Below are 27,856 nucleotides of genomic sequence, written 5' to 3'. Positions count from 1 at the left end.
TATCAAGTCAAAGTGTCTGTCCGTCCATGGAGGCTGAACGGCCTCTACAACATAGGACACTTTTTTAAACAGATCTTCCAAACACAAATCAATACTTTAAAATCAAAATAACTATTTACATAAACAATACTGCCTTCGAAGCGTAGTATGCGCGACGCCATTTCAATCGCGCGTAAAGCTGTAACGATTTTTATTAGGACTTCAAACGGGATAGCGATAAATTTTCGCGCTATAAAAACAGTGTCGCGCGTGCTATGCTACGGTGGGATATTCTATTTACCTAAAATAATAATGACCTACACCTAATATTGTCTCTTTTTAATTGAGCAACAAAAGAATAACTTTTTAGTGTGTGGATACTAGCATATAATATTAGATCCTCACATGAGAAATTGGCTTTTTCTTGAACTGGCCACTTTAATCATAAATTTCTCCTCTTTGATTAGGAATTCCAAATTCAAATTTATACAGCTATTTAGGTAGGTACACGTGTATTTGTGTTTCGTTAAGCGTCATTCACTTGTTTCTTTTTAACTTTTCTGTTCGTGTCACTCAGTTTACAAAATGGAAAACTTGAAATATCGCTTTATTCACGAATACGAGTATAATATTCGCGAAGATATCAGAGACATCATAAGATCTTTTCGTCTCTCTCTTACACTGCGGTTTACTATAAAGATCGAGTGAGAGAGACACATGCCTGGTCAATGTTCGTCTTATTGGAAATGTTCATTTCATTTTCAACCAAAGAGAGTTTGTTAACTGAAAAGTTAGAATTGAAGTGAAGATAATCATACTCTTATCTGGTCAACGTTTGTGATTAGGTTCCTAGGTCTATTGGACACCTGCGTATTTTTACCATCTGCTCACTGAAGATTACATACACATACATAAAATCACGTCTATATCCCTTGCGGGGTAGACAGAGCCAACAGTCTTTAAAAGACTGATAGGCCACGTTCAGCTGTTTGGCTTTATGATAGAATTGAGATGCATATAGCGACAGGTTGCTAGCCTGTCGCCTAAAAGAAGAATCCCAAGTGTATAAGCCTATCCCTTAGTCGCCAAGTGTAGGTATAAGCCTATCCCTTAGTCGCCTTTTACGACATCCATGAGAAAGAGATGGAGTGGTCCTATTCTTTTATCTAATGGAGCCGGGAACCACACGGCATTCTAGATTCAACATCACTTTATGGCAAGAAAATATATATTTTTAACATAATCAATAAATAAATATCACAGCCTAATTACTCCCTGGATCAAATCGTCGTACAATTTCTGCGTTAAAGGCACGAACTCTCCTGTCTTTTGGTCCATAAAGTACATTGGATCGTTATGGAGATTTGGATTGTAACCTTGTTCGATCAACTCCTTCTTTTTCAACTTGAAAGTGGCAGTTAATGGTGGTTCTGGCAGAACTCTGATGAAGAGGGGCCTGGCGTATGCTGGCAGGGACGATTTTAGACCTTTACACAACAGAGTAAGGTCCAATTTCCTTTCGGGATCTGAGATCGCCGCCATACCAGCCTTTCCTTCTACGTGTGGTATCTGCAAAACAGAAATTTATTTAAAGACTAGCTGTGCCCGCGACTTCGTCCGCGTGGAATAGTTATTTTGGGCATGATTGAAGCCCTCATGGATGAATCATTTTCCCCGATTATTTTCACATTCTCCATTATTTTTTCGCTCCTAATAGTAGCAGTGTGATGTTATATAGCCTAAAGCCTTCCTCGATAAATGGTCTATTCAACACAAAAATAATTTTTCAATTCGAACCAGCAGTTCCTGAGATTTTCTCGTTCAAACAAACAAACAAACTCTTCAGCTTTATAATATTAGTATAAATTCTATGGTGATTAAAAATTATTCATTACCTTAAAACTTATTATTACAATAAAAAAATATGCCGTGTGGTTTCCGGCATTTTAGTTTAGAACCGAAGAGTGTACTTACTGATACGCCATAGACTACAGCATCTTTGAGTCCAACCAAGGAGCTGATGACGCCTTCCACTTCTGCTGTTGACACATTCTCGCCTCGCCAACTGAAAACATATAAATCCAACTAATATTATAAATGCGAAAGTGTGTGAGTATGTCGGGATGTCAGTATGGATGTTTGTTTCTCTTTCACGCAAAAACTACTGAACTGATTACGATGAATGATGAATTCGTATGTAAATAGGTAGCTACCCAGAATAAAATATAGACTATTTTTTTTGCTATTTTTATCCCGGAGTTCCCGCGATTGAAAGGGTTTCCATGCGGACGAAGTCGCGGGCGGCCTCTAGTAATACATACATTCATACAATCACATCTACGTCCCTTGCACGTTAGACGTTAGTCTTGAAAAGACTAATTTACCATAGTTCAACTGTTAGGCTTAATGATAGAATTGAGATTCAAATTGTGACAGGTTGCTAGCCCATCGCCTAAAAGGAAGTCTATCACTTAGTCGCCTACTACGACATCCGTGGGAAAGAGATGGAGTGGCCCTATTTCTTTTTTGTAACAAAGTAAACAACGCGACGCTTACGTGTAATAAGTCTTTATATCCCTTATGGGGTAGATAGAGACAAGTCTCAAAAAGACACTAAACCCTTTAGTGTCTTTTTGAGACCCAACCCAACTAATAATCCCCGTACAAATGTGAAAGGTTTATTTATTTGTTTGTTTATTCTTTACGGGTTATCTACCTACTTATTTAATCTTCTTGAAATATCACGTATTTATGATTAAAAGTCTGGTTGAAGACAAAATTATACACATTCGTTCCGGCAAACACTAAAGATCTCGTGGAATTTGCGAAAAACTTGTATTCTTTTATAGGTAGCGCTAAATTCGTCGTTTTTATTTTGTAAATGGCGTTAAATTCGTCCCTTTTGTATAGATGGCGCTAAATTCACTCGTCCGAAGCTGCGAATAAAAGCTAGTAGGTAATAAAACTCACCGGAAGGTATCACCAGTGCGGTCCTTAAAGTAGAAGTAACCATAATGGTCCATCACCATTATATCACCGGTGTTGAAATAGCAGTCACCGTCCACTTTCACATTCCTCACCATCTTCTTCTCCGACGCGGTCTTGTCTGCGTACCCGGAGAATGTCAGGATGGCCTTCTTAGGATCAATTTTGCCAAGGAGTACGCCTGCAAATTGAAGTAAAAAGTTCTTCACAGTCTCTTCATCTGCAGCTATCTTTTGCTAGGTCTCTAATGACATTTGATTAAAATTGGTCAGTCGTATCATACATTGAACGTTGTACTTCTCCAAAATTTGGGTGGAAACGACCTCCACTAAGCATCTTTCCACAACTTTCAGTAGATCGTTGGACAATCTTTAATGGTGTAGCGGGAGCAATGATTCGGCTCGACCGCCACCAAAGGGAAGATCTTCCGCCAGGCTAGGTGTGATGCCTGGGGAACCGCGGCTCCGACGATATTGTGTCGGAGGTTGTATATATAGCTCCAATCCGTGAAATCTTTGCTTGCGCGATTTAGGTTTTTCGCTGTTTATGACTGACAGCGTCGCGTGATTCTATTTTTTATTTTTGTAACTTGTGGCGTATAGATTTCTCCACAATGGTATTCCAATGTTGAGACTACCAGTACATAGCCGTCATTGTAATTTTTTTTGTTAAATTGTCCATTCCATACACTGTATTATATTTCCTTGTCCTACCTACTAACACTTCAGCAGGCTTCAGAGTGTCGGGTAATTGGGCTGTTTTGCCTATATTTATCTATCTGGCCTATCAATCTATCAATACAAATTCAGTTAAACAATATATAGTTTTATATTTAAGTCTCTAAATCTTACCTGGCTCATGAGGTCCACAGCTGATGCACTTCCCGTTACTATCCCTTAGGATTTCGCCAGTAATTTGATCACATCTGAAATAGTCAACAATTTTAGATCAATATAATCCAAGATGATATTACAGAAAATGCTTTTATCACATTTAATTTAAAAAAGAACTTACTTGACTAGAGTTAAAGGGTATATCGATGACACAAGTCGACTGAGGAATCCTATGGCACCGACTTTAGAGTCCATATTAACTGAAAAAAAATTACACATTTTAATCTACTGTTTTCTAGGTCCAATATTTAGAATCAAAGAATTAAAACATTGTATTTTAAAAGTTTATACTATAAAAGTTTCCTTTGCAGTTTTATTCAGGAGATCTATGGTATGCTAAAACACCTGATGTCCAAATAATGTCCAATTATTCAAATTTTTGTGGTCCACACCACGACCTCTTTGAAATTTTCTTTTAGTTCTGCGGCCCTAGTCAATCGCCTCGGGGCAAAGTCTACTTACCTACATTGCAGTTTCCTTCAGCAGCGCTATGAAACTCCAGTACTGGTTGTATGCCTAACAAACTCCTCGCAAATCTGCGGCCTTAGTCCATTGCAAACCATGACATGTACTTTCTGGGCTCATTCTATGGGACCAGCTATTCAACGACTTCTGCGACAATTTATGGTTAGAGAAACTGCCGAACTGTCTGGACCTAAAGATTTTCTGCAAGCCATTTCACGATTATGGTTTACTACACTTACCAAGATTACTGTTTCCTTCAGTAGCTCCATAGAACTCCAACACCCGTTGTATGCCGAACCTCCTAACGAACTCCTCCCAAATCTGCGGCCTTAGTCCGTTGCCGGCCATGACGCGAACCTTGTGAGCTCGGTCGTTGGGACCAGGTGGCACTGCGAGCAGGTAGCGACAGATCTCGCCTATGTATTGAGCTACCTGCACATAATGAAAAGTACATACATACATACATAAAATCACGCCTGTTTCCCGGAGGGGTAGGCAGAGACTACCTCTTTCCACTTGCCACGATCTCTGCATACTTCCTTCGCTTCATCCACATTCATAACTCACTTCATGCAAGTTCGGCGGTAATGAAATGAAAAGGATTAAATTAAAAGTGCTTGAAGGCTTAGTAGGTCATATAATTTAAACAGACATCTTTGACTTTATATGTATTCACTATCATTCCCTTGGCATTGTTTGTCTTCGCTGGAGGAGGTCATGATCACATCACCGGTATTACACGAACATGCAGTAAATCCTGATTTTCATTACTCTATTCAGGAGAAAACTTAACCCAAACCGGGTTAAGTTAACCGGGCTTATATCATGATTGTTATGTATTCCTAGTAATAATAAGGAAAGCCTTAGATCACTAGAAAGGTCCTACTAGAACCAAATTGACCGGTCGTATCCTTCGGTGCTGGGAATTACGAAGTAAGTAGTTAGTCCTTTTTCCCTGATCATATAATAGGGATATGAGAACACGATAATCTCATGTACCTCATCGCCTTTCCAACGCAGTGATAGCAGATCACAGAACACACGATGTTATGTAGCAGATCTTAGACGTTAGCTGCTCTGATTTATGAACTCCTAGTAGTTTTTGTAGATGACATGAAATGAACTTACCGTACATCCATGCTTAGCCGCGTCGCTCCAGTAATTAGACGCAGAGAACTTCTTCCTCAGCACCACAGTACAGCCTAGTATCACCGCCTGCCCAGCGCCCAGTACCCCTCCAGCTGTGTGATGCAGTGGTAGCGGGTCGTAGATCACGTCGGAAGATGTGAGCTGCGCTGAGTTATGCACTCCTAGTGGTATTAGCAAGTACCTGAATACAGAAGTTACGATAAGCTTAATGGAATAGAATCAGAATATTTTGAACATACATAGTCACGTCTTTATCCCTTCCAGGGTAGACAGAGCCAACAGTCTTGAAAAGACTTGGGCATGTTCAGCTTCATGATGGAATTGGATTCAAATAGTGACAGATTGCCAGACCATTGCCTACAAGCGGAATCCCAAGTAATTTATAAGCCTGTCCCTTAGTCGCCTTTTACGACATCCATGGGAAAGATGGGATGGTTCTGTTCTAAAGTGCCGTAAACCAACCAGCAACTTAGATTACTACACTTAACTTCTAAATATAAATCCATAATTCCTGATTGTCAAATAACCATGGCTCTACAAACCTAATATTTGTTATCACAGCGGCTTTAGGAAAGCCGGTCGTGCCACTAGTATAAATATACATCAGCGTATCCCTTGGTTTCGCCTGCACTACATCTTGGAAGGGTTCCGGGGGCACCTCCTTGAGTTCCGTGGCCAAAGCCGCAGTATCCTGCAGTACTGATGTGGCACCACGTTCCGGGGAGTTGAATTGGAAGAGAGGCATGTCCCGGATTTCTTCTTGGATCTCTTTTATAGCTAGAAAGTAAAGTCCAATTGAATTTACCTAGTAAATCAATATTGATTTTGCTCTATGAGGTTACATTGTAAAGTAAGATCGCTTTGTTTGCGATAATATCAGTTTTGTCTTGTGGACCTTTTATTTTTATGGTAAAAATGGTAAAAGCCTCTCTCTATAAACGAACCCCGTCAACTCGACATGGTAACTTCACCACTCTTGGGACCAGGCATCAGAAGTACTAGGAGAACATGAATTAAAAAGAGCTCACTGTCGACCATCTCGTCTCCTAAGCTTTAGGACCTTGTTGCTAAGTCAGTTCATGGTGCCTCCTTAAGGTTTTATACGCTTATGTACAGTTCGAAGTACCAGGCGAACATAAATAAACAAGAGCTCACCATCAACCATCTCGTCTCCAAATATAACAGCTTTACATCCAGCAATTCTCAGGCAATGTATCAGCTGAGCGCCTCTCAGGTTGGTGTTCACCAGCGCCGTAGTGACCCTCAACTTGGCAAGGCCGAGCCACACGAACACGTACTCTGGTTGAGTCTCCATGAAGAGGGCAATGACCTCGCCACTCTTGAAGCCTTGGCGTCTGAAGTACCAGGCTATTCTGTTGCTGAATTCTTCACCCTAGGAAAACATGTTTGGTTAAGATTTTCTCCCTTTTGTTTTATTTAATATTTCTATCAGAAAGGAACACTGTAAATCGATGTGACCTCTTGATTTTTGAAACTTTGTTTTTAGTGAATAAAATCGTTTTCATAGCCTTAGCTTTACGTCATAACTCTAGCAAGTTTATGCACTTCACTACAATAAGTTTGGCATCAATAAGAACTTATTGTAGTGCCTAATAGGGCTGACTCTAAATTTTATCTAATCAATAATTGTACCGTTAGCTTAGCAACCTGTCACAATCTAGTCTTCTAATTGCCCTAGCTATTTTGTATGTGTAAGTTCCTACCGTAAACAGGAACAAAAATTATGTTTTTTTTAATCACTGAAAAATGTATTCATAAGTACATAGTCTTACTTTCTTTGAGTAATCACTTAATTATAATTACTGTAAATAGTGTGTGTCATAGTATAAAAGAAATAAACTTATTTTTTTACGGTTATATTTACATGTATCTAGATAGTTTATAATCAGGAGACCGTATTTCGAGCAAAAGCTAGTAATACTGAGGAGGTCCTGACAAAAGGTCAGGTCAAGAGTACCCGTAACTGCCGAGCTTGCATGAAGAGAATAAATGTGGATGAAGCGAAAGAAGCATGCAGTGGTCGTGGCAAATAGAAATATGTGGTCTCTGCCTACCCCTCCGGGAAAAGGCGTGATTTTATGTATGAATATACGTATGAACTGATAACATTCTCAATAGTATCTTCATTATAGTAAACAATACTATCTTTAACAGTGCTGTTATTATATTCTTATCAAGAATGTCTGATTACAAAAGTGCATTGCCATTACTTTATAAAAGACAATTTGGACCTTTTTTATTTTCAACATGCAATGTGTGTTCAGATTTTTACAAATTATAACATATAGCTGTGCCCGCGACTTCGTCCGCGTGGAATAGGACGTACCTGACTACGGCGAAGCAAAAAAGGAAGGTTATAATTTTGAACTGAATATATATATGTTGGTATGGCTGTTCATCTGTTCCCTTATATCGTCTAAACTAGTCATATGTAAAGTTTTTTCACTTGTTAGTCTGTCCCACCACGTGCATCCACGGTGTGAACATACCTCTTGAAAAGTCAGGGACCTGTCGCCCATGACAAAGGCTTTCTTGTTCGGACACCTCCTCGCCACTTCTGCCCATCTGGTGACTACAGTGGTGCCTCTCCGTTCCCACACCCACACCCTGAGGATTGTCTTCAGAAGAACGCGAAATCCGCTGAAAAAATTGAAAGAAACATGAAGAAAGTCACACTTTCACATTTAGTAGTGTTTAATTAAGAATTTTTGAAATATTTTCATTGGTAGAGAAACTGAAGCAACTCAGTAAAGGGTTTTTTTTTATTGTACCCTAGTCTTTAAATTTTTTATTTTATTTATCCGTTCATATAGCCTAGTCTGAAAGATATTTCTAAACTTCTCTGTATCCCATATTCTCGCCTTACGTCTTTTATGCCGGCTTAAATTCGCGGTGAGTGAAAGTCGCGAAATAAACACATGTCATTAGATCTAGCTGCAATCAGTATCTTTATCTAAAAACTGAGTGGTACAATAATATTACGGTGATATCAAACCAACTTTGCAGAATGAGGTGTAATCCAGTGACTACAAAAACGCCACTTTTTTCTGCAAAGTCAGTTAATATTCACCGTAATACGGCCGCGGTCAAAAACACTGACTCTGTTATTGTGTATTGTGGACGGTAGTAAAGGTGTTGGCTCTATCTACCCCGCAAGGGATATAGACGTGATTATATGTATGTATGTATGTAAAAGTACCTAAAATACGTTCCCGTATTATTTATAAATAGTATAATACACGTACAACGCGTAAGTATAAAATCATATCTAACTAAGGATATTGCCTGCTCGTTTTACAAAGGGTTGTTAATTAATGGAAAGGCTTAATTACTTTGGATTCTTCGGTAGTCGGCATCTTGACACTGTACTTATCTGAATCCAAGTTCTTTCATAAGGCTAATCCAGCTTAACGTGGCCTTTAAGTATTATGACTGTTGATTTTATCCACGCCGTAAGGAATATAGACGTGATTTGTTACACATATAAATAACTAGAACCGCCTGTAAATTTCCTAGTAACACAAAAACTAAAACGTTATCTTTCGAGTGACATTAGAGGCGACCATTTGACCTTCTATCACACTTTATATCTATGGGTCGTACGATACTATACGGGCACGGCAATCATTCAATCATTGGAATGGAAGCGGCTCCATCGCCGTATACCTCTTACTTTTTGCTGTTACCCTGGTGTTATTAGAGTCTTCCGGTGTTCAACACTAGGGGAATATTACTAGAAATTTTACAGTTAAGTCCATTACTCCCTCCTACTGATAGAAAAAATAAAAGAAAGAAAAAAAATCTTTATCTAATACTGTTATAACATGCAGGTCAGTAGGTATTTTATGTCTTTTCTAGAAATCTATTTCCAAAGAAGTAAATAGTTGCAAAAGGTTCGCATGATATGGTTCAAGTTTGTTTAGCCATGCCCGCTATGAGCTGTTGCGTTTGCCTAGAACTATGGTGGTATGAATGGTTCTTTTCTATTGTGCCGAAAACCACACGGCACATGAAATGCATGTAATAAAAAGCGAAGTAGGGATAGATAATAATAATAATAAACTTGGGATTTTTCTTGTAGCAACCTAACACTTATTTCAATCTTAATTCCATCGTTAAGCCATACCTACAGCTAAACTGTCTATCCCGCAAGGAATCATAGGGTTTACATAGAAATCTGATATCCGTGCGTGACGATGGATGAAGAAGGCAAAAAAAAACAACTAACTAAATAACCCAAACTAGATTCTTGTATCTGGACAGTATGAGTACTAGGTTGACATAACCGAACAGGCGACTTCAATTCGCGCCGGATGTCCACGCTAACTCAATATAGGTACTTGCATACAAGGTGTAACAATTGACGGACACTGGACCTTGGCCTCTGCTGTCCTGGTGATTTTATTTACTGACCACTTTATTTCGTTATGTAAGTTTGCAGGGATAGGTACAAAATGGTTTAATCATAACCATACCAGCACATATATGAACCGAAATAAAAATCCAATGGGAAAGATATGGAGTTGTCTTATTGACGTGTGTCGGGAACCACACGGCAAATTCGGCGGGTTTCCAAATAAAAAGAATCGAAGATAGCATTTTTGTCTTAACAATAAACTTTAACTTTGAAAAAGGGTGATTCTTATCATATATACCTTTAGGGGGTTCCAAATGAAAACCTAAAAACCTGGGTCTTCAGCTACCTACATACCAAATTTCATCGTAATCGGTTCAGAAGTTTTTAAGAAAGAGTAACAAACATCCATACATACTCACAAACTTTCGCAGTTATAATATGAATAGGAATAAATTTTCATAAACTGTCAATCAAATTTAAATACGACTAATTGACATACAATGCAATAGGGTTTTTTGTATGAAGTTTATTATTTTAACTAAATGTTAATTACCAACCTGTCGCTATTTCTCATTGTTATTTTTAATTTTCCATCTTAATATTTAAAAAAATTACAAAAGTATTTTTAGTCAAAGCTCAAATTACAGATACCTATATACGGAAAAAGTTTTAATTTACAACTTGCCTATTTTTGTCTCTGCATTAAAGTAAATATATAAGTATTAATAATATTATTCCAGAAAAAAGAGTCAGTACAAGGCGTAGTTCACACTAGTCTCCCTAGTACACTCTTGTGATGCTCCTACAGTGAAGGAAAACCTCTTGAGAAAACCTGCACATTCGGGCATAGGTTAACTTCCCATGTAGATTTCAGTGGTGGAAAGGGAGTCGTTTTGTGTAAAAACTATAATTATCCAATCAAAGAAAGCGCGACGCCGTTTTTATCGCGCAAAAAAACTATCGCTGTTCCGTGTCACGGCATAATAAAAAGCGAAACAGGGATAGTTTTTCGCGCGATAAAGACGGCCGGCGTCGCGCGTGCCATGCTATAGGGGCTGGATCGTGGTCACACGCGAACCCTGGGCTCTCCAGAAATGAACACGCACCTGAGACTAACGACTGGAGGATGATGACTAGGATCACATAAACGCAAATGAGTTTATCATAACCGAAAGGTCAGCGGGTGTCACAACAGGAGCATATCATACTCCATTGTGTCCGAAGGAGGTACGAAGTCCGGTTTGTAAATAAGCATTTTGTTCGAAATGTAGCTGTAAGGTTGCTTATGTACCTATATTGATACTCAGGATATAGTGATAAGAGAACCATGGCGGCATGTACATATTTATAAACCTTGACAAGGCATTTCAAACATTAAACATCATTACTACACTCAAAATTCATAAAAAAATTAAACGAAGTCAAAGTCGTCGTAAAAAAGAATTTGGTCTCTGCCTTACCATCCGGAAAAGAGGCGTGATATATGTTAATGTTAACATATCCCTCTTTAAATTAATAAGAATAGAGTAAAATTGTTTAGGTTCTACCAAATCGCGTAACGTCCACTGACATCAAAGATTGTAATAATTCAAAGTCTATCTTACAAGAAAATACTCGATGTTACATGTCTGGATGTTTTTTATCTTATTTCGGATACAGGCAAAGGTAGGCGTCCAAAAGTTATTATCGTTTTTTGCACATCTTGAAGTTTTCTATCGAGAAATTCAACGCTTGGCTGTATAAATCAAAAAAATTACCTAATTAAAATTTTAAAAATCTTCCATTTGTGATAGTATTTTTTTTTTCATTGTGACCTTTTCCAATATATTTGAACCAAACCCCAATACGGTTACCTCACATTAATGTAAATGAAAAACACATGTTTTATGAAGAGTAACTAACATTTACAAATCTCACATTTACAAAATTTGTATTGAAGTCTGATTAGCATGAATTATGACTAGGTACTTACAGCCAATCCCTTTTGTAAGTCTTCAACCAGATAAAAATCCACTGGTATCTATCCCCTGTCATCAGGTACGTCGCTACCAGGGCTAGACTACCTACTGCGAAGGCTGAACTCCTGGTCAACCATATCAGCACTCCAAATATACATGCCAAGGCACCTAGTATCAAAGTCTTCCTCTTCTCAGCTTCTTCAAAACGAACTCCTTGTTTTTCTGCCATCCTAGTTATGTTGGCATTATTTGGTGCAACTGAAATGTGGAAACGTCTTTTATATGTTGCGGACTTGTCAGAAGCTTTTGACTGAACCGGTGAATGTAGTAATGTTTGTAGGTGATACAAATGCTTTCTTACTTATAAAAATTAAACAAACTTTGTTCGATAGTTTTTGCGTGAAAAGGTAACAAACATATAGGTATATTATTTGTTCTCTATTCTTATGCCACGGTTAACATTTACATTAAGTAATTCTAAAAATCTTACGGAAGTAACGCCTCCGGCAAAATCCACTTAATACAATCATAATGAAGTAAAATACCACTGACAAAAATAAAAATATGTATTTAAAAGCAATAGGAAACAAAATAAACAAAATATAACTAGGTAAGTAAGTGACCAATCAAAATTTATTCCAAAACATGTTTAAATCGCACTGTAGTTACTATAACACAAATGGCCACTTGTTAGTTAAATTACAATTTCTTTCTGGCCTTAAAAAATAACTAAACAACACTGCATATTACAAAAATAAACAATTTTTAGTTATTTAAGTGGAAACATACCTTGTTATCAGAAACAAAAACAAAACAAAACAACGATAAAACAAGTGACGTCGTAGTGAAGCGACGAGGTGCCAGCGACTGACCTCGATAGCTTGTTTTATGAATGAAAATGTGGACTCACCTAGTGATGGAATTAGTCGTGACTGGTAACGTTATAATACAAATAACGGGACATAAGTTAAACCAAAATGGTGACGCTCTGGGAATCCTTTCAGGAAACTTTATAAGGCATATGTGTTATCTATTCTTTTTTTGGAGCCAAACCTCTAAAAATGTTGTAACAATTTGCAAAGGAAATATTTACAGGTTTGTTTATTATTTTTTGATAACTGCCTTAGTTACATTCTACATTAGAGAGGCAACACTTAATGGCTCTTTAAAATAAATTAACGTATCCATTAGAGATTAAGTATAACGCATTGATAAAAAAGTTATCTCCCGATAGAACACTCACTCACTTAAACGACCAACGAACAGCCTGTTAAACTATCTAAAAGAGCGTACATACATACATACGTATAGTCACGTTTATATCCCTTGCGGAGTAGGCAGAGCCAACAGTCTGTCTGTTTGTCAATCAGCTGTTTGGCTTACTGATAGAATTGATTTAAAGTAACAGGTTGCAAGCCCGTCGCCTAAAAGAAGAATCCCAACTTTATTAGCCTATCCCTTAGTAGATAATAGATCTATTCTTTTTTTCTATTGGTGCCGGGAACCACACGGCACCAATTGCATAAAAGAGCGTGGTGAAATTAATTCTTAGTTATATAACAAAAAGAATATTTTACGAGATGTCCCATCACTATGGTCATTGCATCAATTTCCTTCAAGCATATTAAGTTACGCATCACCAGATATACAATACTCCAACTCAATGCATTGCGAAATAAACATTATGCTAATTGATTTAAAGTGCATATTTAACGGGGAGAAAAACTTAGACTACGCTTTTGACCATGGCTTTGGTTCTGTGGGAATTTCCAGAAATAGTAGAAACTTTTGTTATTCCTAAAAGTCTAGTCTTTCTTTGTGACAAATCACTACCTATTATAAACAAAGACGCTTCCCGCGTCCGCCCCTATGTATGTATGCTTAGATCTTTAGAACTACAACAACTACAGATTTTGATGCAGTTTAATAGATAAAGTGATTCAAAAGGGAGGTTTATATGTATAAATGCTAACTGTGCGAAGCCGGGGCGGGTCGCTAGTTTTATATAAATTAAGCTTTTAAATGTTTAGTTATGTGGAGAGGGTGAATGAAAGCAGTTGAATAGAAAAGTAGATATGGTAAATATACAACGGAAATTGTAAATTTGAACGTTGAAGGCAGGCCTTACTAGGAAAAGCAGACGTAGGTACCTTTATCAAATCAGGGACATCTTGAAATGTCCGGTCAAGAGTACCCTAAACTGTACGAAAAGATTGATGCAGGGATCGTCGCAAGTGGAAAAAAGTTGTTTCTGCCTACCTTGTCGGGAATAAGTGTGATGGTATATATGTTGTTATTGGTTGATATTTTCATGCTAAGCACTTAAGACGCCCCTGCAGTAAATTTGAAACTTCATAATTTTATATGATTACAACATTGCTAAATAAAAGCATCAGGCGTCTCTTAATGATATACAACAAACTAGTGATAAAAATCTGTACAATTTTGTATACTTACATAGTCTTCCGATTTAAGTATATTTTAATAAATAACTTTTATGATTCTATAGGATAATGACGAATTTAAACTTTGGAGAGAGAGAGAGATTCGAGGTAATTCGGTATTATGGTATTAATGCTTGATGGTAAGTATGCTGGTAGCCACGTTGAGGAAATTTTATAAATAAGACAAGAAATATTTACCTATGTACATAATACCAAGTACCTAATATTATAAATGCGAAAGCAAGTTTATTTGTTTGATGTCTCTTCACGCGATCGCTATCTACTGAACCAATCTTTTGAAAATTCACTTATGTATCTTAATTAGCTGTGCCCGCAACTTCGTCCGCGTGGAATAGTTATAGATAGGGGTTCAGGTGGGAGTCGCTTTGTGTAAAAACCTGACACACCCAATCCAGGATCTAAGGTCAAAGGAATACGCCAAGCTCCTTACCAGAAAGGTGAGGGTGCAACTGGAGACTGAAGCAAGCAGAAAGAAGAAGAAGAAGCTGCGAGTAAAAGCTATCTAGTAATTTATAAATAATTATTTTTTTATGGTGCCGTGTAGTTACCGGGACCATTACAAAAAAGAATAGGACCACTCCATCTCTTTCCCACGGATGTCGTAAAAGGCGACTAAGGGATAGGCTTATAAACTTGGGATTCCTCTTTTAGGCGATGGGCTATCAACCTGTCAATATTTGAATCTCAATTCTATCACTAAGCCAAACAGCTGAGCGTGGCCTATCAGTCTTTTCAAGACTGGTGGCTCTGTCTACCCCGCTAGGGATAAAGACGTGATCATATGTATGTATGTAATTTATAAATAAGACAGTAAATATTCATGTACACTGTAGTTATAATAAGGAATTGACTACAGTTTGGGTAAACCCCGGTGCTAATCAGAATCTTAATGAGATAATATCATTTACACTGATTTGTGATAAGATAACAACAAATCTTGAAATAACTACATTATAACGTATGAATTAGTGAATTTCTTATCAATAAACGGAAAAACTTTTTTTAATTTTCAACGCAAGACTTTTTAACTACTAAGTACAAAAGCCGTGTGGTTTAAGGCATTTTAGAATAGGACCACTCTATCTCTTTCTTTAATGCGACTAGAGATGTGATCTGTGATGGGGATCTAGTCTCTGAAGTCCACATTTCAATCAATCAATAGCATTTTTAATAAAAGTAGTTAGTTAATTAAGTGTATTGTGTAGTCTGCCTATTAACGGGGAATTGGTTTATGTATGACTTTATGTAGGCTAGGCTAGGCTTTCAAATAATCCCTTCCTAATTCAAATTTCCTTAAACTATATTTTACGAGTGTAATAAATTGCATCAAAATCCGTGTCTATTAGATTTTGCTTTACAGAGTTACAAACATACATTCATTAGTCCCTACAAACTTTTGCATTTTCTAGTAGGGTGGTGCAACTTACAATAAAATATAGAATATACTTTAGAATATTCGTTAACTGCTATAAACTGTAAAGGTATGTTATTTTATTTTGATTCCTAATCCTCTCAATAAAAACTCTTCATCTTTATGATACCTTATTATTTAAAAGTTTCTTTGTGTACAAATCTTTTAGTTTTGTGAGATACACGGAGGTTCAGACTGTGTTAGTAAGAATAACTATAATTAAAATATAAGTAGTGAAAATGGGTATTCGTATGCAAGTGTGTGGTTCTATTATAGGTAAGAGGAATTTTTAAATATATTGTTTTCGCACGATTATTTTCTGAATTAAATGTTGAATCACGCACGTTTTGTGTCACGTAATAAAAAAAAGATTTTAAATTTAGAAAGACTTCATCCTATTTTTTCACTAAGATTATTATAGTTATTATAGCTGTGCCCGCGACTCCGTCCGCGTGGAATAGTTATTTTGGGCATCATTGAAGCCCTCATTGATGCCTGTGTTTTTTTTTTACATTTTCCATTATTTTCTGAAGCGTCCCTCGATTTTCAATCGAAATTTTCTCTATGGAGTACGAAAAATTACTAGCTTACTTATCACAGATACATAACATATTATATTCCGGAAAACAATTTGAAATTGAAATTGGAAATTGCAAAAGCAAGTGCCGTGTGGTTCCCGGCAACAATAAAAAAAAGAATAGGACCACTCCATCTCGTTCCCATGGATGTCGTAAAAGGCGACAAAGGGATATGCTTATAAACTTGGGATTCTTCTTTTAGGCGATGGGCTAGCAACCTGTCACTACTTCAATCTCAATTCTATCATTAAGCCAAACAGCTGAACGTGGCCTTTCAGTCTTTTCAAGACTGTTGACTCGGTCTACCCCTCACTTATTGACGTCACATCACTTAAATCTAATTAAAACTACTACTATTAAATCTAATTGAAGCTTCCAAAGCGCATGTGTAGAAGAAGAGGCGGAACAAACTACACTGCAGCATTTTCATCGAATGCATGTAAATGCAAAAAATGAATATTGATACACGTATAAATGTCTCCCTCAGTATGTTTCCTCAGCATGAGCATGGGAGCGATGTTCACATGGCCTTCCTCATCACTCATGCTGCTCAGATCGGAGGACACGGTGCTCAACAGGCCCATGACTGACGGAGAAGCGGCTTTACTCGGCAGTATTTCTAGTATTAGTAACCTCATCAGTTGTCCTATAGTCGGCTTCTTTTTGGACAAAGTGGGGAGGAAATATTGCGCGATAGTGTCGTCTTCTATGAGCGTAGTAAGTATTTTCATACATACATACACATGGTCACGTCTATATCCCTTGCGGGGTAGACAGAGCCAACAGTCTTGAAAAGACTGAATGGCCACGTTTAGCTATTTGGCTAAGTGATAGAATTGAGATTCAAATAGTGACAGGTTGCTAGCCCATCGCCGAAAAAAGGAATCCCTAGTTTATAAGCCTATCCCTAGTAAGTATTTGTTTATATGAATTGCACAATTCACGGCCTCTGTGACGCACTGGTAGTTCGGTTGTCTGTGACACTGGAGGTTCCGGGTTCGAATCCCGGCCAGGGATCAAGAATCGAACTTTCTCGGATTGGCCTGGGTCTTCAATGTTTATCTATATAAGTATTTATTGTAAAATATCATTGAGTTAGTATCTCGTTACACAAGTTTCGAACTTACTTAGAGGCTAACTAACGTATATAGGTATTTATTTATTATGTAATGTACTCGTACATGAAACTGTTCAACTCAAGATAAAGTCCCAGGAAGTTAGTCTGTCCTGTCAACCAAAATATCAAATATCACAATATACATATATATAAGTTTGTGTGTGTGTCTAAGTGATAATCATGAATATTGTTCTTCTTCTTCCTCCTGGCTATAGCATCCTCACCACTCTGGAGAGGAGCCCGGGGTATGCCTTTGACCCTGGATCCTGGATTGAGTGAGTCAAGTTTTTACACGAAGCGCCTACCATCTGACCTCCGCAACCTTTGGCATAGATAATGAATATTGTTCTCTCTACATCAATCTTCTAAGAAATTGTTTAAGACTGGAGTACTTAAACAACTTTAAGCCTTTATTCTATTTTTGCAAAAAACATCTCAATTCTATCTTAAAACCAAATAGCTGAACATGGCCTATCAGTCTTTCCAAGACTGTTAGCTCTGTCTACCCCGTAAGGGATATAGATGTGATTATATGAATGAAAAAAAAAAGACTGATACATCATCCAATCCACGCATGCTCCCCCAATCAATACAGATTCTAATTCTATTTTATTTTATTCCAGATTTGTTGGACACTAATAGCCTTCTCTTCAAAAGTAGAACTAGTTTTAGCGGCCATCTTCATCTCGGGCCTTAGCGGCGCTGGATACCTGGTAGTTCCAGTGTTCGTCAGCGAATTCTGCCAAGACTCCATCCGAGGGGCAATGACCTCAGGGTCAGTGATCTTCAGCGGGACCGGCATGCTGTTGTCGTACCTTCTCGGGGGATTGCTGGATTACTACACCATGTCTTATGTCTACCTGGTAGTTGCAATCGTGAGCGTACTCCTGCTATTTTGGCTGAGAGAATCTCCCGTGTATCTCATGAAAGTTGGGCGGGAAAAGGTAATTGTTTTGTTTATATCGAAATTGTATAAAGTTTAATTTAGGTATGTTGATACATATTGAAAATCTTGGTAAGAGTGATGTCTAGAATCATGTCTTGATCTGGCATTTAGCGGGTAAATATCAAAAGATAATTTTAGCAATGGCATTATCTTGATTAGTAATCATAAACCTCTTTCTTATTGCTAATTGCCTAGTACTTTAGTTTAATTCAGCGCAAATTTTGCTTGATTCTAATTTTCGTCACCCCTAGCAATGAGTATGATCAAATTAAGGTTGTACGAGTACCAAATAATAAATATCTATGCTGAAATATTCTAAAACTGTAATGAAAGATAAAGCAGATAAAGTTTTTGGTTGTTCCACCAGAGATGGTGGAACAACCAAATCAATTAATCAAGTCGATATAATGTTTTAATGATCCGTGATATTTACCATAAGTTACGTATAAGATTTTCAAAGAAATTATATATTTTTAAATTAATTTATGGTTTTTTAAGGATGCTATCAACTCAGTCGCCTTCTACCGAAGCGAGCCGCCGACTTCCAAAGAAGTGTTGCATGAAATCGACAACATCCGACGAGCCCTTAGTTTCGGACCAGACAGTAAGTTTTCCATAATTTTCTGGAATTTATTCTCGCGCGATTGACCACGCCAGCATTCCCCAAGGAACATGTGCCAAATAAACAGTTTTAGACCATCACTAGTTTCGACCATCTGTGTATGTCAATCCCACACTCATTTTCACTCAGTAACCAAATATATTCTTTACGAATATATATTCGTAAAGAATATATTTGGATATTATATATATAGTGAAAAGAAATATGCGCCAAACCCTTCAATAGCTTCTTCTCTCTGACATAAACTGATTTTCGCTCACTAACCTTAGGTAAAGACTTTGCTATTAAACGATTTCTTTATTCCACGAGAACTTTATGTTAAGTAATTTTGATAAGTGTTCGAAACGATATCGTAAATTGTTTGTATTCTCATCAGAATTTTACCATAACATTTTTTCCTCCTGCCGCTATGACCAACTCTGAAGAGAAACTCGAGGTGCGGCTTTTCAGGTTTGGACACGAAGCGACTTCGGTCGGACCTCAACTAACTTTATAGGACCTTTTTTAAACTTTAAACCGATAATATGCCAGCTTACTCACTAAACCCCCTCCGTGCGCCCATCATGATATTATGAGGGCATCATAGGATCGCAAGGTATTCCACCATGATGCTCTCTGCCTGTCGATGCAGGGGATCTTGCTGTCATAGGCGACCAGTAAGTTGCTGGCCTTTCCACTCTTGCGTAGTTATGTGACCCTAGTAAGCGCGCACGACAGCTCACACGCCTCCCAACTCTTGTAACTTGGTAATTCTTACTAACATTAAAATAAAGATAACTTTTTCGGGAAATAACGTCACACACCGAGGTGTTTTGTTGTCGGATTTACCCATGTTATCAAACACTATAAAGAGTAAAGATGTTCTGTTTACTGAGGGAATAAAAACATATGATCCTAAGCAAACGAACTAACATAAGATTGTAATAAAACACCGTAATTTATAACGGTTATATACTTAAAAAGATTAGTGAATGTGGTTACAGTTAAAGATAATTAGAAACTACAGTTTTTGCCTAGCCTTCCGGTAGAAGTGTGATTTATATAATGTTACCATGTATTTTATCATTATCGCCAGCCCCACACGAAAACTATAGCTGTCTCGTTTAACGTCATGAAAAAAGTGAAACAGCGATAGTTGTTCGCGCGATAAAGACGGCGTTGCGCGTGCCATGCTACGAAGGCAGATGTTTTTACAGCATATAAAAGTAAAAAAAATAACTCAAATCTTTCCCATGGATGTCGTAAATGGCAACTAAGGGAAATGCTAATAAACTTGGTATTCTTCTTGTAGGCGTTGGGCTAGCAGCCTGCCATTATTTGAATTTAAATTCAATCATAAAGCCATACAGCTAAATAACCTTAATGTGCCCAAGACTATTGAATCTCTCTACCCCGGAAGGGATATAGACGTGACTTTATACCTACATGTATGTAAAATTAATCATTCATTCATATAATCACGTCTATATCCCTCACGGGGTAGACAGAGCCAGCAGTTTTGAAAGATTGACAATTAAGCCACGTTCAGCTGTTAGGCATAATTATAGAGTAATTAAGAGATTTAAATTAAACAAATGAAATAATTTACTCTTTGTAACTTTCCAGGTGATTGCCCCGAAGAAGAGACCTTGAAAACAATGAAGAAACCTGACATATCACCTTGGGAATTCTTCAGTAAGTACTTCTGATACATTCAAGTTAACCGTGTGGTTCCCGGCACCAATAGAAAAATGAATAGGACTAATCCATCTCTTTACCATGGATGTCTTAAAAGGCGACTAATGATACTGACATACATATGTATATAATATATACATTATATATACTAGCTGTCCCGGCAAACGTTGTTTTGCCATATAATTAATTTTTAAGTATTTCCTATTTAAAAAAAAATATTATGGGTGGACAACCCTTATCAATAAGGTGTATGAAAAACGTTGGCCGATTCTCAGACCTACTCAATATGTTCACAAAATTTCATGAGAATCGGTCAAGCCCTTTCGAAGGAGAATTTTATCTAGTCATTAAATAAAAAGTACACACATTTGGAAAACATAGGTACAAACAATGTGACATCTGGGTTCCCGCCAAAAAATCCCGTCGGGCTAGGTATATTTTGTAATTTTGGATGAAGAAAGATCATCCATTCCATCATGAAAACAATGCAAACTTACCAGGACATTATAAATTGCAGAGCGTTTGAAGGCAACCCGCCGCGCCTTCTACATTTGTGTCATTCTCATGACAGCGTCCGTCTTCAGATCATCTATTCCATCATGAAAACAATGCAAACTTACCAGGACATTATAAATTGCAGAGCGTTCGAAGGCAACCCGCCGCGCCTTCTACATCTGTCTCATTCTCATGACAGCGTCCGTCTTCAGATCATCTATTCCATCATATAAACAATGCAAACTTACCAGGACATTATAAACTGCAGAGCGTTCGAAGGCAACCCGCCGCGCCTTCTACATCTGTCTCATTCTCACGACAGCGTCCGTCTTCAGATCATCTATTCCATCATGAAAACAATGCAAACTTACCAGGACATTATAAATTGCAGAGCGTTCGAAGGCAACCCGCCGCGCCTTCTACATCTGTCTCATTCTCATGACAGCGTCCGTCTTCAGATCATCTATTCCATCATGAAAGCAATGCAAACTTACCAGGACATTATAAATTGCAGAGCGTTCGAAGGCAACCCGCCGCGCCTTCTACATCTGTCTCATTCTCATGACAGCGTCCGTCTTCAGATCATCTATTCCATCATGAAAGCAATGCAAACTTACCAGGACATTATAAATTGCAGAGCGTTCGAAGGCAACCCGCCGCGCCTTCTACATCTGTCTCATTCTCATGACAGCGTCCGTCTTCAGATCATCTATTCCATCATGAAAGCAATGCAAACTTACCAGGACATTATAAATTGCAGAGCGTTCGAAGGCAACCCGCCGCGCCTTCTACATCTGTCTCATTCTCATGACAGCGTCCGTCTTCAGATCATCTATTCCATCATGAAAGCAATGCAAACTTACCAGGACATTATAAATTGCAGAGCGTTCGAAGGCAACCCGCCGCGCCTTCTACATCTGTCTCATTCTCATGACAGCGTCCGTCTTCAGATCATCTATTCCATCATGAAAGCAATGCAAACTTACCAGGACATTATAAATTGCAGAGCGTTCGAAGGCAACCCGCCGCGCCTTCTACATCTGTCTCATTCTCATGACAGCGTCCGTCTTCAGATCATCTATTCCATCATGAAAGCAATGCAAACTTACCAGGACATTATAAATTGCAGAGCGTTCGAAGGCAACCCGCCGCGCCTTCTACATCTGTCTCATTCTCATGACAGCGTCCGTCTTCAGATCATCTATTCCATCATGAAAGCAATGCAAACTTACCAGGACATTATAAATTGCAGAGCGTTCGAAGGCAACCCGCCGCGCCTTCTACATCTGTCTCATTCTCACGACAGCGTCCGTCTTCCAAGGCATAGTTGTGATTCAAGTATACGCAGGACCTCTGTTCGAACAGGTATTTTTTCAAGACCGATATAGTCACGTCTATATCCCTTACAGGGTAGACAGGGTCAACAGTCTTATAAGACTAAAAGGCCACGTTCAGCTGGCCTTTCAGTTTTTGCGAAACCGTTGGCTCTTATCTGTAATGTATCTCTCTCTCCTAACCCATCGCTTAAAATGAGACCAAGTTTAAAAGCCAATTAGTGTAAACATGTTGACAGACACTTTGTGTTTTTCCATGTTATCAGTCTAGCGACCTATTCATAAATACTGAACTAGCCTCCAAAAAAGACCTAACCAATCGACAAAAGACCATTTTTCACGGTTTTACTGAGACTCGAACCCCGTTCCACTGATTCAGAGGCATTTCGTGGAAGAAAACATTGCGCTAAAAACGTCGTTTATTACATTGCAGAGAATTAACTCAAAAACTATCAAATTACAGGTGATTCCAGAAATGTCGACCACATTAGCAAGCGTCCTGTTCGGAGTCATAAGCGTGACAACAGGTATCGTAGCAGCGTATCTGACTGATCTCATCGGAAGAAGGGTAATTGTCTGTTTATATGATTTTTATATTCGTAAAACTGATCGAAAATTGATTCTTTTTCAAATATAAAATGTGGCATAAAAAAGTGAGTCAGGTTTTTACACGAAGCGACTCCCATTTGACCTCCGCAACCTTTGCAGGGGAATCTATCACGTATTGGATCGATCATGGTCACATATCCAGTTGCCTGAATCTGCAAATTCATTACAATGTTTTCCCTCACCGCAAGAGCATCGGTTAGTATTGAAACTAATGTTCATAACTTCAAAAATAACCGAGGTGGGATTGGAACCTGTCCCTTTTTGCGCCATCCGCATTTTAACCCTACCGATTCGACCACGAACGCTCTTACCAACCTGAATGCATATATCTTGCCTTAAATCTCTCCTATTGTCGTGTCCCGGCACCGGTACAAAAAAGAATAGGACCACTCCATCTCTTTCCTATGGATGTCGTAAAAGGCGACTAAGGGATAGGCTTACAAACTTGGGATTCTTTTTTTAGGCGATGAGCTATAGCACTGTCACTATTTGAATCTCAATTCTATCATTAAGCCAAACAGCTGAGCGTGGCCTATCAGTCTTTTCAAGACTGTTGGCTCTGTCTTCCCCACAAGGGATATAGACGTGACCATATGTATGTAATCTCTCCTATGCCGTGTTTTCAAGTCTTTCATTCTCCTGCCAGCCTCTGATCATTTACTCGTCCGCGGCGGCCGGCGCCTGCTGCGTGCTGTGCGGTACTCAGATCCAGCTGGAGTGGGGCCCCACTTGGGTGACTCCCTTCTTCATATACCTCTTCACCATGTTCTACACCTTCGGCGCGGGCACGGTGACTTTTGTGCTCCTCGCTGAGATTTTCTTACCAGAGGTTCGTATTAATCTTAATCCAACTAGGATTCAAAGCGTTAATTGACGACACGTAAGATGAGTGTCTTATAATTGGAGAAAATTAACTGGTAAAGGGACAGATCAAGAGTACCCGAAACCGCCGAGCTTTGCATGAAGAGAGTTATGAATGTGGATGAAGCGAAGGAAGTATGCAGAGATCGTGGCAAGTGGAAAGATGTAGTCTTTGTCTTCCCCTCCGGAAAAGAGGCGTGATTTTATGTATGTATGTATCGAGGTGTGACATGACCTTTGAACGCTATAACTTTTAATATTTTCCAGGTCAAGAGCTACATCAACATGATCTCAATCGAATGGCTGAGCCTCTGCAACTTTTTCGTCCTGGTCATCTTCGATCCTCTGACCAACCTCATCGGGCTTGGCAGCGTCTTCCACTTCTTCGCCGCCATCTGCGTCCTCACCGGGATCTTCAGCTTCTTCTACATTCCAGAGACCAAGGGGTTACCAGTGGATGAAATCCAAAGTCTGTTCGCACCGCCGAAAAAAACTGAACAGTTTAACATGTCATAGTTGGAGTGAATTTGGAATTATGGGCGCATTTTAAATACGATGAAATGTGATGTATCCAATGAACTTTTGGTTGACTGGAAGAAATCCCATTGGGGATAAGTCCGCCATTGCACATATTCTTCTAAGTCCATTAACTGTTCTGTAATTTGTTATATTTATTTTTATGTGCAATAAAGAGTTTACAAACAAACAAAATAGAACTAGAAATGTAGGGAAAGTAATTAATATTGTAAAAATTATACATACAATTCGTCACGTCTTGCTTTCAAAGTTCCTGTCACATGGTCAGCGTTTGACGGATACATACATACATACAGACTGATTGCACTGGGAAGGTGACCCAGGGGGCGATGGGGTCGTCACGTCCCGACGCCTTTATTATTATTATTATGTTTCTCCTTTTAGATTTCACGGGTCTATACACCCCGGATTTTTGAGAGGCTTGCGTGGGGATATAAATCCAACACGTAGAGGCCCTTTGGAGAAGTTAGTGTTATGTTGTTCTCCTGCCAAAACCCGTTCCCGGGCATATCAATAGACAATATGTCCATGAACAAGTCTCGGCAGGAGGTGGAGCTATTACAAAATAAGGAAAAGGATGATGGGTTATGGAGTTGACGTTTGGATGGATTTAAAATGGGCTATTGCTGGAGAAGTTCGGTCACCTGCCATAATCATGAATACGTGACTATTATGTGGCAGGTGGTGACTCGCCACTCACTTAATGGGCCCCTCAAATCAGTCACCATGCTAAGCAACAAAGGGGCAACATTGGCGTGGGTGGCTAAGGATGTCGAGAGGTGAAAAACCTCCAATTATATATACGGAAAAAGTTTAAATTTACACCTTGCCTATTTTTGTCTCTGCAATAACGTAAGTATATAAATATCTAAGGTTATGAGCAATTAAGCACATGAACCTATACTTTCCGGATCAAAATATATAGTCACGACTCTTTTCAATGGAATCTGATCCTTGAGGTTCCTGATGGTTGCTTGAGTATTTCAGTTGCTTGAGTAAGTATTCATTATTCAGTTACTTGATTAAGTACCTATACAAATTATCTTAATGCATCTTTCTGTTAATAATATTATTCCATAAAAACAGAGTCAGTACAAGGCGTAGTTCACACTAGCCTTCCTAGTTCACTTTTGTGATGCTCCTACAGTGAATTTCGGTTCATTCGGGCATAGCCCACAAGGGTAAACTTCCCTGTAGATTGCAGAGGTGGAACAGGAGTCGTTTTGTGTAAAAACCATAATTATCCAATCCATCTCCATAGCATGGAAAGCGCGACGCCGTTTTTATCGCGCAAAATATCGCTGTCCCGTTTCACGGCACAATAAAAAGCGAAACAGTTTTTCGCGCGATAAAGACGGCGTCGCGCGTGCCATGCTATAGGGGCTGGATCGTGGTCACACGCGAACCCTGGGCTCTCCAGAGCACGCAGCTGAGACTAACGACAAGAGGATGATGACTAGGATCACATAAACGCAAACGAGTTTATCATAACCGAAAGGTCAGCGGGTGTCACAACAGGAGCATACCATACTCCATTGTGTCCGAAGGAGGTACAAAGTCCGTTTGTAAATAAGCATTTTGTTCGGAGTGTAGCTGTAAGGTTGTTTATGTACCTATATTGATGCTCATGATATAGTGATAAGAGGACCAAAGCGGCATGTATTTATAAACCTTGACAAGGCATTTCAAACATTAAACATCATTACTACACTCAAAATTCATAAAAAATTAAACGAAGTTAAAGTCGTCGTAAAAAAAGGATTTGGTTTTTGCCTTACCGTCCGGAAAAGAGGCGTGATATTTATGTTAACATATCCCTATTTAAATTAATAATAATGGAGTAAAATTGTTTGGGCTCTACCAAATTGCGTAACGTCCACTAACATCAAAGATAGTAATAATTCAAAGTCTATCTTTAAAAAAATGCTCGATATTACACATCTGCATTTTTTATCTTATTTCGGCCACGGGCAAAGGTAGGCGTCCAAAAATTATTACCGTTTTTTGCACACATCTTGAAATTTTCTATCGAGAAATTCAACGCTTGGCTGTTTTTACCAATAAAATATAGGTAGGTACCTAATTAAAATTTTAAAAATCTTCCATTTGTGATAGTAAGTATTTTTTTTTCATTGTGACTGTTTTCAATATATTTGAACCAAACCCCAATACGGTTACCCCACATTAATGTAAATGTAAAACACATGTTTTATGAAGAGTAACTAACATGTACAAATCTCACATTTACAAAATTTGTATTGAAGTCTGATTAGCATGAATTATGACTAGGTACTTACAGCCAATCCCTTTTGTAAGTCTTCAACCAGATAAAAATCCACTGGTATCTATCCCCTGTCATCAGGTACGTCGCTACCAGGGCTAGACTACCTACTGCGAAGGCTGAACTCCTGGTCAACCATATCAGCACTCCAAATATACATGCCAAGGCACCTAATATCAAAGTCTTCCTCTTCTCGGCTTCTTCAAAACGAACTCCTTGTTTTTCTGCCATCCTAGTTATGTTGGCATTATTTGGTGCAACTGAAATGTGGAAACGTCTTTTATATGTTGCGGACTTGTCAGAAGCTTTTGACTGAACCGGTGAATGTAGTAATGTTTGTAGGTGATACAAATGCTTTCTTACTTATAAAAATTAAACAAACTTTGTTCGATAGTTTTTGCGTGAAAAGGTAACAAACATATAGGTATATTATTTGTTCTCTATTCTTATGCCACGGTTAACATTTACATTAAGTATTTCTAAAAATCTTACGGAAGCAACGCCTCCGGCAAAATCCACTTAATACAATCATAATGAAGTAATATACCACTGACAAATATAAAAATATGTATTTAAAAGCAATAGGAAACAAAATATAACTAGGTAAGTAAGTGACCAATCAAAATTTATTCCAAAACATGTTTAAATCGCACTGTAGTTACTATAACACAAATGGCCACTTGTTAGTTAAATTACAATTTCTTTCTGGCCTTAAAAAATAACTAAACAACACTGCATATTACAAAAATAAACAATTTTTAGTTATTTAAGTGGAAACATACCTTGTTATCAGAAACAAAAACAAAACAAAACAACGATAAAACAAGTGACGTCGTAGTGAAGCGACGAGGTGCCGGCGACTGACCTCGATAGCTTGTTTTATGAATGAAAATGTGGACTCACCTAGTGATGGAATTAGTCGTGACTGGTAACGTTATAATACAAATAATGGGACATAAGTTAAACCAAAATGGTGACGCTCTGGGAATCCATTCAGGAAACTTTATAAGGCATATGTGTTATCTATTCTTTTTTTGGAGCCAAACCTCTAAAAATGTTGTAACAATTTGCAAAGGAAATATTTACAGGTTTGTTTATTATTTTTTGATAACTGCC

General features: G+C 38.2%; 2 protein-coding genes across 3 annotated transcripts; one reads left to right on the top strand and one right to left on the bottom strand.

Moving 5' to 3' along the window:
• Window positions 1-300: 300 nt before the first annotated feature.
• On the bottom strand, window positions 301-12,679 carry LOC106138008 (long-chain fatty acid transport protein 1). Of its 2 annotated transcripts, XM_013338977.2 has the most exons (12): window positions 12,597-12,679; window positions 11,822-12,065; window positions 7,982-8,132; window positions 6,627-6,864; window positions 6,014-6,248; window positions 5,451-5,652; window positions 4,562-4,754; window positions 3,979-4,057; window positions 3,816-3,889; window positions 2,950-3,145; window positions 1,954-2,044; window positions 301-1,548 (listed from the first exon to the last, which is right to left on the bottom strand). In XM_013338977.2, exons 2-12 carry the CDS (start codon window positions 12,034-12,036, stop codon window positions 1,237-1,239), a joined length of 1,986 nt encoding a protein of 661 aa, XP_013194431.1. In that variant the 5' UTR covers window positions 12,037-12,065; window positions 12,597-12,679; the 3' UTR covers window positions 301-1,236. The 2 variants fall into 2 exon arrangements, with proteins under 2 accessions (XP_013194431.1, XP_060807346.1); XM_060951363.1 differs by lacking the exons at window positions 11,822-12,065; window positions 12,597-12,679 and adding an exon at window positions 8,359-8,405.
• A 3,148-nt stretch (window positions 12,680-15,827) lies between these two features.
• Window positions 15,828-24,644, top strand: LOC106137987 (probable metabolite transport protein CsbC). The gene is made up of 9 exons (XM_060951361.1): window positions 15,828-15,959; window positions 16,749-16,978; window positions 18,002-18,322; window positions 18,823-18,928; window positions 20,552-20,620; window positions 22,371-22,483; window positions 22,916-23,020; window positions 23,708-23,890; window positions 24,190-24,644. Exons 1-9 carry the CDS (start codon window positions 15,923-15,925, stop codon window positions 24,436-24,438), a joined length of 1,413 nt encoding a protein of 470 aa, XP_060807344.1. The 5' UTR covers window positions 15,828-15,922; the 3' UTR covers window positions 24,439-24,644.
• Window positions 24,645-27,856: the final 3,212 nt, after the last annotated feature.

Source organism: Amyelois transitella, chromosome 24 (genome assembly GCF_032362555.1).
Source record: "Amyelois transitella isolate CPQ chromosome 24, ilAmyTran1.1, whole genome shotgun sequence".
NCBI classification, from domain to species: Eukaryota; Metazoa; Arthropoda; class Insecta; order Lepidoptera; family Pyralidae; genus Amyelois; species Amyelois transitella.
This window is presented reverse-complemented; position numbering and strand designations above follow the sequence as displayed.

Coding starts and splice junctions, on each gene's coding strand:
- LOC106137987 (XM_060951361.1), top strand. CDS start 15,923: ATGGGTATTCGTATGCAAGTGTGTGGTTCTATTATAG. Junction 20,621..22,370: donor ATCACCTTGGGAATTCTTCA/GTAAGTACTTCT, acceptor TATAAATTGCAG/AGCGTTCGAAGGCAACCCGC. Junction 22,484..22,915: donor CAGGACCTCTGTTCGAACAG/GTATTTTTTCAA, acceptor ATCAAATTACAG/GTGATTCCAGAAATGTCGAC.
- LOC106138008 (XM_013338977.2), bottom strand. CDS start 12,036: ATGGCAGAAAAACAAGGAGTTCGTTTTGAAGAAGCTGAGAAGAGGAAG. Junction 5,653..6,013: donor GCTGTGATAACAAATATTAG/GTTTGTAGAGCC, acceptor TTCTGTATTCAG/GTACTTGCTAATACCACTAG. Junction 4,058..4,561: donor TGAAGGAAACAGTAATCTTG/GTAAGTGTAGTA, acceptor ATTTTTTTTCAG/TTAATATGGACTCTAAAGTC.